This window comes from Perca fluviatilis, chromosome 5 (assembly GCF_010015445.1).
Source record: "Perca fluviatilis chromosome 5, GENO_Pfluv_1.0, whole genome shotgun sequence".
Lineage (NCBI taxonomy): Eukaryota > Metazoa > Chordata > Actinopteri > Perciformes > Percidae > Perca > Perca fluviatilis.
The window spans coordinates 42262906-42274497 of NC_053116.1; the positions used below are offsets into that span (position 1 = coordinate 42262906).

Here is an 11592-nt window from a genome sequence, read left to right on the forward strand (position 1 = left end):
AATGTTTAGCATACATTTAATTACTTTATAATATTACTCTCACATGAAGAAAGAGATTTAGTCTGATGAATTTTAAACATTCAACATTCATTAAATATAATTTATATTTTAATCAAATTAAATAATGTTAATGTTAAAACATCTCCACCACAACCTGAAAAACATAAATATCAGAAATCAGTAAAACATGTTGGTAAAACAGTCTAAAGCCCAAATATATTAAGTTTATGATCAAATATAACAAAGAAAAGCATCAAATCTTCCTGTTTGAGAAGCTGTGAATATATTTTGTGTTTCTGTCTGGAAGATGTTACAGTCACATCAAGTTTTAGGGAAATGTTTAAAGTTTGCATCTCTAATAACCAGAGCCACACAGGAATCTGCAGACAGAATATTACCCAGATTTTAAACAAATTAAAATAAAACATTCCCCTTTCAACCTCGCCTAATAAACAATCGGTTCAATTCTGCAGATTTTCATTCTGGATCACGGCTGAAAACTGTAAAAACATCTTCAGATTGAGTTTGTTTTATAAGGTGACAGCACAACACTAATATATTCACATGATTATCTTCTATATCACTCATTTAGAGATATTCTGACTCATCACAGCCAGACGCCTTGTTAAGGCCTTTCCACCGCGGGGAGCTATGGGTCTCGCCTCGTAATTAATATTCAATGAGAGGAAGGCAGGTGGGGGCAGTTTGATAGGTGACACAACAAGGCGGGCCGCGGAAACTGCGTGAAATTGGGTGCGCGCTCACACGCTGCGTAAGGAATCTTTTCCAAATGAGGCCCTAAGGCCTGTCCAATCTGACTCTAATTTATTAATTCCTGCTTCTTTCATTGGTCTTAAGTTTCCCAGAACACAAGGATCAATCTGAGACGAGAAGTTCAGTTAAGCAAAGATTACTGAGTCCTATCTTATCTTATACTTATCCTATCCTCACAGAGGGTGTCTTCTAAACTTGTTATCTAACGTTATTACTCACACACACGCCAAGGTCGGGGCCTTCATGTGGTGTAACTTCCTCTTCTGTTTATTTGTTTCCTAAAATATAAAAGTGTTTTCTAAACAGTTATCAGAACATCGGCACAAGACGTCCGTAATCATGACTATGCTAATGTAGCTAACTATGCTAATGTAGCTAACTATGCTAATGTAGCTAAATTTAGCTATCAGCAATAACTGTCAGTGGTTAGGAAAGACTAGTATTACCACTATCTGTTATAAATCTGCCTGTGATTAGGGAGATATGAAACTACAGTATGATCTCATCCAGTTGTACAGCAGGGATACAGTATCTCCATGGTGACACTCATTGATCACCTGGTGTTAACTGGCGGAGCGTTGTCCATCACATGACGCGACTACGCAGGCCAAGGGTCGCTCCCGTGTGAAAAACCCTTTACTCTCAAACAAAGAAAGATATTTTATCTCATTAAAATAGATTTTAAAGAAGAAACAGTTAATCAGTAAAACATGTCGGTTATATTTCCCCAAAGCTGATAAATCGGATAAATACTAAAGTCTTGTTTTATTCTAACAACAGTCTGAAGCTCAAATATATTAAGTTTATCACCAAATATGACAAAGAAAAGCATAACATCTTCATGTTTGAGAAGCTAGAAGCTGTGAATATATTTAGTATTTCTGCTTGCAAAGAACCAGACTTTTCTCTGATGAAAACAGACGCAGCAACTCAACATTACAGCTCCTCCCTCTTCCTCCTCCTCTTGTTGGTCTTCTTGTCTTCCTTGTGGAAGACTTTTCCATCGGCCTGCTTCCTCCAGCTCAGTTTGATGTTGTCGTCCCCGGCCCTGGGCCCTCAGCTTCTGTTTCAGCTGAGACACAAATAGGGGAAAGGGGGCTAAATTAAAACCAGGGCCGTCCTTCAGAAAGTTTTCAACATTCTGCATCAATTTATTGTGCAAATGTCTTTATGTATGTTAAGGAAATTGTTATTCTATTATTATTGTTCTCCTGTATTGTTCAAAACATTCTGCATATTCAAAACATCACACATGTTTGGGGATGTTTTTAGGAATCATGTCGCTCTTGTTAACCTTGTTAAAGCCATGAGCTCCAAAGTTTAAAAGACATGACGTCAAAATCACCAGAGACACGTTGTGTTCTTTAACTCCCCGATGGTGCAAAGTAGACACACATCTGGTTTTCCGTACATGTTTTGGGGAGTGGGATGTCTTTCATATTTATTTAGGGGGGACAAATGTATGTCTTCTAAATATATGGGGGGGGACACACCCCCTGCATCCCCCCTGATATCTACACCTATGATCCAAACTCCTCCACATCATCACTCACAGAGAGACACATCACATCCTGCACTGGTAGTTAGACTGGACTCATATATACTTTCTTCTCTTGTTCATAATACTTTCCAGATTGCTGGATTGTATTTGTACATTTTTCTGGTGTCAGATAGAAGCTGTGTTGATTCATAATTAGTCCTAATTCTCCCTCAGAGTGCCACTACTAGACTCTCTACTTATGCACAAAGCTCATGTCATGTATCTGACCAAAGTGATGTATGTATAATATATATAGCTTTTAAATGTTCTTATTTAGCTGTATTTTTAGTATTTCTTTATCTGATTCCTCCTCACACGGTTTCTTTAATGCTGGAAGGTGAATAAAGTTTTATCTTCTTTTAATTTGCTTTTAAGAGTCATTTGGTTGTTCTGTTTTAGTATAAAAGTATAAAACCTGATTTACCTGCTTCAACATGGCCTCCATCACAGCAGGGTCATTCAGATCCACATTGTTCTTGTTCTCAAACTTCACTTTCAGCACTTTCTTTGAAACAGGAACCGCTTTGTAAAAATCAAACAAAGATTAAAACATTTCTGTGTGGATAATAATCATCATCCTGTTCATTCCTCATCATCAGTTTAAACAATAGATTCAACACTAACTGATCATCTGCAGCTGATCACCACTGCATGCTAACTTTACTAACTATTCCATGGAAATGATCCACATCATCATGTTCACATTTACTCTCCACAACCTGATGTTTAGTGTTTAGAGTCCCGGGGTTAGCACTAGGGAGGTAACGATGGTTAAATATGGATATAAATGTGTAAAGACAACAACTGGTTGAGATAAGAAATGAATGTTGATGCAGTTTTTAAACGTCCTAGAGTATAATCTACTTTAGATTGACCTTGTTTGACTTCAGATGTCACTACGTCTTCTTAGTTGATTTATTTGAAGAGATTTGTTTCTATTAATTTAGTTATTTAGATGTGGGATTTGTTTTAAACATCTAACTTTGTTCTTTAACATAAAATACAGTTTCAGACTCACTTTTGATAACAGTACACATCTGTTGTTTTGCAGTTTACAGAAATAAAGGAAGATTTTCACTCATTCGGTTAAAAACATCTTGAGAAAACCGTATCATCAACTTAAAATCCTGAATCCAATCGTGAGTTGAGTATATCGTTTCATCCCTATTGTCCTGAATCTAAATATAAAATCCCGGGGACAGCACTCACCTGGACCGTAGCAAATGAACGCTCTCTCCATGTCACAGGACCAGTCCTCCCAGGCTCCTGATTGGCTGAAGTCTGCAGCCACACAAGCCTCGTTCCCGTTCTTGTCATCAGGTTGCCCGGTCTTCCAGAAGCTGAATGAGGAGGTTCGTCCATCTGACCACTTCCAGGAGTCTCTGAAAAGGCCGATCCAGACCCAGGGACGGTTTCCTCCAGCAGCCAGTACCATCCGGTTCTCTGTCATGTTCCTCACACTGGCCAGGTCTGTGTGGTTAGCTCTGCAGTAGCTCTGGGCTTCAGTCCAGTTCATAGGGGTGATGATGGAGAGAAAAGTCACATCTGATCCTGAAAATGAAGCACAGAGAATTGTAGAGGCAGCATAACATACAACCTCCCATCCATCCACACCTGTGATTCATGTCTTTATAATATCTACAATAAATCCACTGAGATATAAAGAACCACATCAATAAACTAACTAACAAATAACTTTATTTACCAACAGTCTCTCCACATTAATAAGAAATGTCCTTAACTTCAGAACCCTAAAGGATCGTCCACAATCCCAAATGGCACCTCTGTTTCATATGTAGATAATTTAATAACCGTAAAACGTAGCATCTTACCGATTATTCCTGCTAAAAGCTAAGGAGTTAGCCATCACGGGGTTGTCTTTGGTGTCTTTACAGAAGGGTTTCTATCCAGCCTGGAACTTGTGCCTTTTTTCGGAGTTGTGGAGCAATAAATCCAAACTCTTACATCCAAGATTTATCCACTTGATGTCCATAATTTATCATGTTTTCGGTCATTTCTACCACTAGCTCCGTGCTACCGTCTAGTATAAATCTCCCATGATGCTTTGCGAGAGTGTGTTGACATTTTTCAACCAATGGGAAGGCAGGTCCGTCACACAAAGACTATATAGTGGAAAAGATAAATCACTCCAGGGAATCCGAGCGAGAACAAAGAGTAAAGTGAAAAAGAGAGATAACTCCGGTCTATGACCGTTCTACAGAGAAGAATGACGTCACTGTTTAGATATTTGGGATACATTTGGGCCTTTTTTGAAGAAATGTAAATAGTTTGTCCTTTTATATGAGTTATAATGTTCATTAGGTTTATTTTTACACTGGATGACTCCAAATATGTAGGAGAACTGTTTTAGACAACACAGATGCTTGTGTACCCTTGCTGTGTGTGTGATATCAATAAATATGACATTATTATTTTGATTATTGGCATAGGTGAATGTCATGAGGGCAAAAGGGTCTGGACTTTTTTGAAAACAAATTTTTGTCAACTGTATAAGTTATAATGTTTATTTCTTCACAGTTTGACATCCAAAAACATATAAGAAGTGTTTTAGACAGGAGATTGGCTTGGCTTTTTATTGCTCTGTGTGATATCAATACATAGGAATGGCCCGAATAATGAAAACAAAGAGGCAAAGAGAAGCAGAGAAGAGAAACTTCACTAGTTAATATTCTCACCTCTGACATTCACGCAGACTGGATGCATGTCGTGTTGTCACAAATGTTGTCGTACCAGAGTCCATTATAAGGATGCATCACTGCGACTTTTCCGCTGTATCCAATGATTGGTCGTCCAGGGTACCATCGTCTGAACTCCGTCTCCCCGGGTTTGTAGAAACTTGGGTCTGACAGAGACCACCTCCAGCTGCCACGGGACAGTCCTATCCAGGCTCTCTGATTGTGATATAAAGAATTAGACTCTGCTCTAGCTTTTTGTTGAAGACCAGATGTTTACCTAATCTTTCCATCTCCAGTCTTGATACTATCAGTCTGATCCTCTACGACTCCTTCATTCTGTTACCCTCCTTTAATAACTCATTACCAGAGATAGTTTCTGATCACTCAAACTGATTTTCAGTTAGCTTCTCGAGAACATAGATCTCTGTTGTTGTAAATACTGTTTTGGGATGTTTTAGTTTTGTTTTACTGCATTAGTTGTATCTATGTTTCAATGTCTTGTTAGTCTTTCTAACACATAATCTTCTTTTGTTTCATCCTCTGCTGCAGCTCAACAGGGAAACACTGTCTGCTGAAGATTAAACTCAAACACTTTAGACTTCTACTACATTTCAAAGATAAATATTCTACTTTTTACTGCTCTACATTTAGTTATTAGTTCCTATGGAGGGTTTCAAACCTCCTGTCAGAAAGACTTTGAGATGAAAGAGAGAAAAGTGAACTCACGTAGCTGTTGTTGGAGTAGACCATGTTGTCTAAATCTGCCGTGTTGGTCAGGATCTTCATAACCTCCAGTGTTGCTACAGTACCAGGTCTGTGTGTTTCTCTCTGCAGTATCTTTGGGCTTCAGTAAAGTTCTTCCTGTCATAAACAAAATAGTACCGACGTCCAGCAGCTGATGAGACAGCACTCCAGCCCTGTAGGGACACACACACATTGAGCAGATTTAATATTTTAACTATATTAATACACCATTTTATATTTCAGTTACACCAACAGCACCTGCTTTCAGATTATCTAAATTATATCAAATGTTGATCCAACGACAAACTTCCTTCAATTAAATGGAAACCAAACTGAAGTAATGATGTTCCTCTAAACTTCATATTTCTATACCTGACTTTGGTTGATCATGTCAGCTGTTCTATATTACATGTTATATTATTATCTCTGTAATGTTTATCTGTATTGAGGTAGATCTTAAACCATCTGACTCAACTGGCCTTGGCCACAGTGTATAAATGTGTGTGAATGGTTGCTGTACTATGTAGAAGCGTGTTGAGTAGTCGGTATACTGTGGCCGGGAAGTGCAATGCAACATTACAAAGAATGAAACACTTTTACAAAGCTCGAGACAAATTTACATTTTGGAAAACAAATTTACATTTTGGAAAACAAATTTACATTTTGGAAAACAAATTTACATTTTGGAAAAACAAAATAACATTTTAGAAAACAAATTTACATTTTGGAAAACAAAATAACATTTTAGAAAACAAATTTACATTTTGGAAAACAAAATAACATTTTAGAAAACAAATTTACGTTTTAGAAAACAAATTTACATTTTGGAAAACAAAATAACATTTTAGAAAACAAATTTACGTTTTAGAAAACAAATTTACATTTTGGAAAAAAAAATAACATTTTCGAAAACAAATTTACGTTTTAGAAAACAAATTTACATTTTGGAAAACAAAATAACATTTTAGAAAACAAATTTACATTTTCGAAAACAAATTTACATTTTAGAAAACAAATTAACAAGATGCAAAACACTTTTACCAGTCCGGAAACAAATTTACAAATGACAGATTCTTCACGGAAAGGGAATGTACCACATACCGGAAGTGATGAGGTGTTGTTGAGCGGCGCGCCATTATGTGTGTTGTTGTGAGTGAGTATATGGCGTGAATGAAGTTTATGGTGACTTTACGTGTGGTCGGTGTTTGGAGTTTTTATATGACGCGGACCTGACGGAAACATTGGAAAAACAGGGAACGTATCGAACCCGCGGGCGGGATCGAAGCTACGGCAGGGGGCAGCTGAGTCCGTCTGCAGCTGCAGGACCTGGAGCTCACTGCCCATTCCTGGGAGCCAAAACCGACACCACGCAGCTGGAGACCCAGGCCGTAGGTTGGGGGGCGCGCTGGATCCAGGACTGAACGGAGCGGACTGTCACAGCCTGCTGAAGTTTAAATCACAGGTTTCCTAAAGGGAGTCTGGCGGGACTCGGACTGTGGACGACGAAACACGACTTAAAGTCTCGTTAAATAAATAAATACATGCAGAAATAAATGAATCATTAGTGGGGGAGTGCGTGGACATTTCAGTTGTTTAAACTTCACTTTGAAGCAGAACCTCTTAGTTCAGAAGGGTGAAGTTTCCGTTTGTACTCATATCTGTGAACTGATTATAATAAATATTCTTTGTATTAACACATTAATTAGTCTCTTTGTCTCTTTGTTTAAAAAAACTAGAACATCGCATGAGATTTTGGCGATTTATAGTGATTTTATTTCCGTTAGACCTTTGCCTACATTGACGCGTGATGCATTAAGGACGGCCCATAGACAGTATATAAGGCAGTGCCTCCCTGTTCCAAGATGGCGCTCTATTGACGCATTCGATCCATAACTGCCGTAGTCAAGGCGACATGTATACAAAACCTCATCACTTCCCGTATGTGGTACATTCGCTTCCGTGAAGAATCTGTCATTTGTAAATTTGTTTCGGGACTGGTAAAAGTGTTTTGCATCTTGTTAATTTGTTTTCGAAAATGTAAATTTGTTTTCTAAAATGTTATTTTGTTTTCTAAAATGTTATTTTGTTTTCCAAAATGTAAATTTGTTTTCGAAAATGTTATTTTGTTTTCCAAAATGTAAATTTGTTTTCTAAAATGTTATTTTGTTTTCCAAAATGTAAATTTGTTTTCCAAAATGTTATTTTGTTTTCCAAAATGTAAATTTGTTTTCCAAAATGTAAAAGTGTTTCATTCTTTGTAATGTTGCACTGACGCCCGCCCCCGCGGTTAAGACTAAAAAAGCGCTATATAGAAACAGTCCATTTACTTTGGCTCAACTTCTGTTGTTTTAACCCTTGTACCTCACTAGAGACATATTTGTCCTTTTCATTGTTATTTATTTAATAATGTTGTCTGTGTTAATGCTGATAACATGATTTCTGGTCAGGATGAGAGTTTTACTTGAAGTTCAAGCTCAGATTCTATAAAAAGTCAAAAATAAACAGTTTAATCAAAATACTGACAGGGACACTTAGAGGACCAATATGTCCCATTGAAACCCATTATAACACAGGGACACTTAAGAGGACCAATATGTCCCATTGAAACCCATTATAACACAAGGACACTTAGAGGACCAATATGTCCCATTGAAACCCATTATAACACAGGGACACTTAGAGGACCAATATGTCCCATTGAAACCCATTATAACACAAGGACACTTAGAGGACCAATATGTCCCATTGAAACCCATTATAACACAGGGACACTTAGAGGGACCAATATGTCCCATTGAAACCCATTATAACACAGGGACACGTAGAGGACCAATATGTCCCATTGAAACCCATTATAACACAGGGACACTTAGAGGACCAATATGTCCCATTGAAACCCATTATAACACAGGGACACTTAGAGGACCAGTATGTCCCATTGAAACCCATTATAACACAGGGACACTTAGAGGACCAGTATGTCCCATTGAAACCCATTATAACACAAGGGACACTTAGAGGGACGAGTATGTCCCATTGAAACCCATTATAACACAGTTATCCCACTTTTTTGTTTCTTTATGTGTGTGTGTGTGTCTGCCTGTGTGTGTGTGTGTGTGTGTTTATATATGTGTTTGTGTGTGTGTGTCTGTATGTGTGTGTGTGTCTGCCTGTGTGTGTGTATGTGTGTGTTTGTGTGTGTGTCTGCCTCCCTATGTGTGTTTGTGTGTGTGTGCGTTTGTCTGTGTGTGTCTGTATGTTTTGTGTGTGTATGTGTGTGTGTGTATCTGTGTGTATGTGTGTGTGTGTCTGTGTGTGTGTGTGTGTTTATGTGTGTGTGTGTGTGTGTGTGTGCGGTCTGTGTGTGTCTCAGTGTGTGTGTGTGTGTGTCTGTCTGTATGTGTGTGTGTGTGTGTATGTGTGCGTGTGTCTGTGTGTTGGTGTGTGTGTGTGTGTGTGTGTATCTGAGTGTCAGCCTTTGTGTGTGTGTGTGTCTGTGTGTTAGTGTTAGTGTTGTGTGTGCATGTGTGTCTGTGTGTGTGTGTGTCTGCCTGTAAAAAGAAATTTAAATTTAATTTTGGGGCCTGGAATGTGCGCACTCTGATGGACAGCACCTCCAGTGACAGACCTGAGAGACGAACCGCCATCATTGCCAGAGAACTGCAGAGATGCCGGATTGATATAGCTGCTCTCTCGAAACCCGAAGGGGCAGGTGAAAGGCAGCTGAAGGAGGAGAAAGGTGGCTACACTTTCTTCTGGAAAGGAAAGCCAGCCGATGAGGCTAGAAACCATGGAGTTGGACTTGCCATCAAAAACCAGCTTGTCAACCACCTCTCCGAACTTCCTGTGGGGATCAGTGACGCCTCATGACTCTCCGTCTGGTGTTGACCAACAACCAGACAGCGACAGTAATGAGCGCCTATGCCCCTACCCTAGACTCCGACGTTGAGGAAAAAGAAGCCTTCTATGCCTGGAAGAAACCCTGTCAAATATCCCCAGGGGGGACAAGATCATTCTCCTTGGAGACTTCAATGCTAGGGTAAGCCGGGAACAACACCTCTGGAAGAGCACTATTGGCAAGGAGGGCATTGGTAACATCAACTCCAATGGAGTGCTGCTTCTGAGTAAGGGCTCAGCACAACCTCGTCATCACCAACACTCTCTATCGACAGAAAAAACAAATTCAAGGTATCTTGAGAGGCACCCTCGCTCCAAGCAATGGCACCTCATTGACTATGTCATTGTAAGAGCAAGGGACCGCTGTGATGTGAACATCACAAGGGCCATGATAGACTCTGATAACTGCTGGACAGACCACCGCCTCATCCGATCCACAATGGCCATCAAACTTAAAAAGAGGAGGAGGATTCAGAAGAAGCAGACCTGGCGAAGACTGAACCTAGACAGCCTGAATGAAACTGCCACCCAGCAGCTACTTCAGGACTCTCTTGAGGAATGTCTTCAGCAAGAATATCCTGATGACATCGAAGAGCACTGGGGCCTTCTCAAATCCACCATCCATTACTCATGTGAATCCACCCTTGGGTATCAGTCCAGGAAACATCAGGACTGGTTTGATGAAAATGACACTGAGATAGAACAACTTATCTCTAGAAAAACCAAAAGCCTTCCGAGTGTGGCGAAAATGTTATAACATGTGAGGCCAAAAGGGCAGCACACTCCAGAGCCAAGGCTGATGTTCAGAGATTGATGAGGGAGCTCAAGAACAACTGGTGGACAGACTCAGACTGGCAGATTCAGGTGACACCAGAGGTTTTTCACTGCCACTAAGGCTGTCTATGGCCCTAGCCATCGCGGCTTAAATCCCCTGCGCTCAAAAGATGGACAGACTCTTTTAAAGACAATGACTCCATCAACGCAGTTGGAAGGAGCACTTTCAGGAACTTTTAAACCGTGACAGCTCAGCCGAACCAGACATCGCGCGACCATATCCCGCAGAGTCCCATCAAAGAAGACATGGGGGAACTTCCTACCCTAACTGAGGTTCACAATGCCATCAGGAATCTCAGGAACAACAAGGCCGCTGGTCCTGATGGGATCCCCGCGGAGATCTTAAAGGAAGGAGGACCAAAGCTTTGGCACCACATTCACAATCTACTCATCAAGGTCTGGGAAAGGGAAGAGCTCCCCTCAGAGCTCCGGGATGCCCAAATTGTTACCATATTCAAGAAAGGGGACAAGGCTGAGTGTGGTAACTACAGGGGTATCTCGCTCTTGTCAACAACAGGCAAAATTCTCGCTCGTGTCCTTGCCAACCGCCTGCTACCACTATCTGATGAGGTACTCCCTGAATCACAGTGCGGCTTCCGCCCATCTAGGGGAACAACTGACATGATCTTTTCTGTTCGCCAACTACAAGAAAAGTGTCGGGAACAAGGACTGCCTCTGTACATGGCCTTTATAGACTTGACAAAGGCCTTTGACTCCGTGGATCGTCAGGCACTGTGGAGCATACTAGCAAAGTATGGATGTCATGACAAATACATCCGTGTGCGAAGGCTACTGCATGACGGCATGTCAGCCACAGTGCTCAACAGTGGCTTTGAATCTGAGCCCTTTATTGTAGAAACTGGGGTCAAACAGGGATGTATCATTGCTCCCACCCTATTTACCATCTTACCATTTACCATACTTCACCTTACTGGTCAAGAGTTGCCACAGGGGATTCCAATCCTTTACAGGACTGACGGCAGGCTATTCAACCTTAACAGGTTCAAAGCCAAGAGCAAAGTCAGAAATACCACCATTATGGAGCTGCAATATGCCGTTGTTAATGCCATTGTAGCACTCTCCCTGAAGACCTCCAGGGCATTCTGA

General features: G+C 40.3%; 1 protein-coding gene and 1 pseudogene across 1 annotated transcript; one reads left to right on the forward strand and one right to left on the reverse strand.

The window, feature by feature from the left end:
* Positions 1-2620: 2620 nt before the first annotated feature.
* Positions 2621-5038, reverse strand: LOC120559081 (lectin-like). The gene is made up of 3 exons (XM_039800503.1): positions 5011-5038; positions 3524-3865; positions 2621-2836 (listed from the first exon to the last, which is right to left on the reverse strand). Exons 1-3 carry the CDS (start codon positions 5036-5038, stop codon positions 2685-2687), a joined length of 522 nt encoding a protein of 173 aa, XP_039656437.1. The 3' UTR covers positions 2621-2684.
* Positions 5039-6891: 1853 nt separating this feature from the next.
* LOC120559082 lies at positions 6892-11592 on the forward strand (annotated as a pseudogene).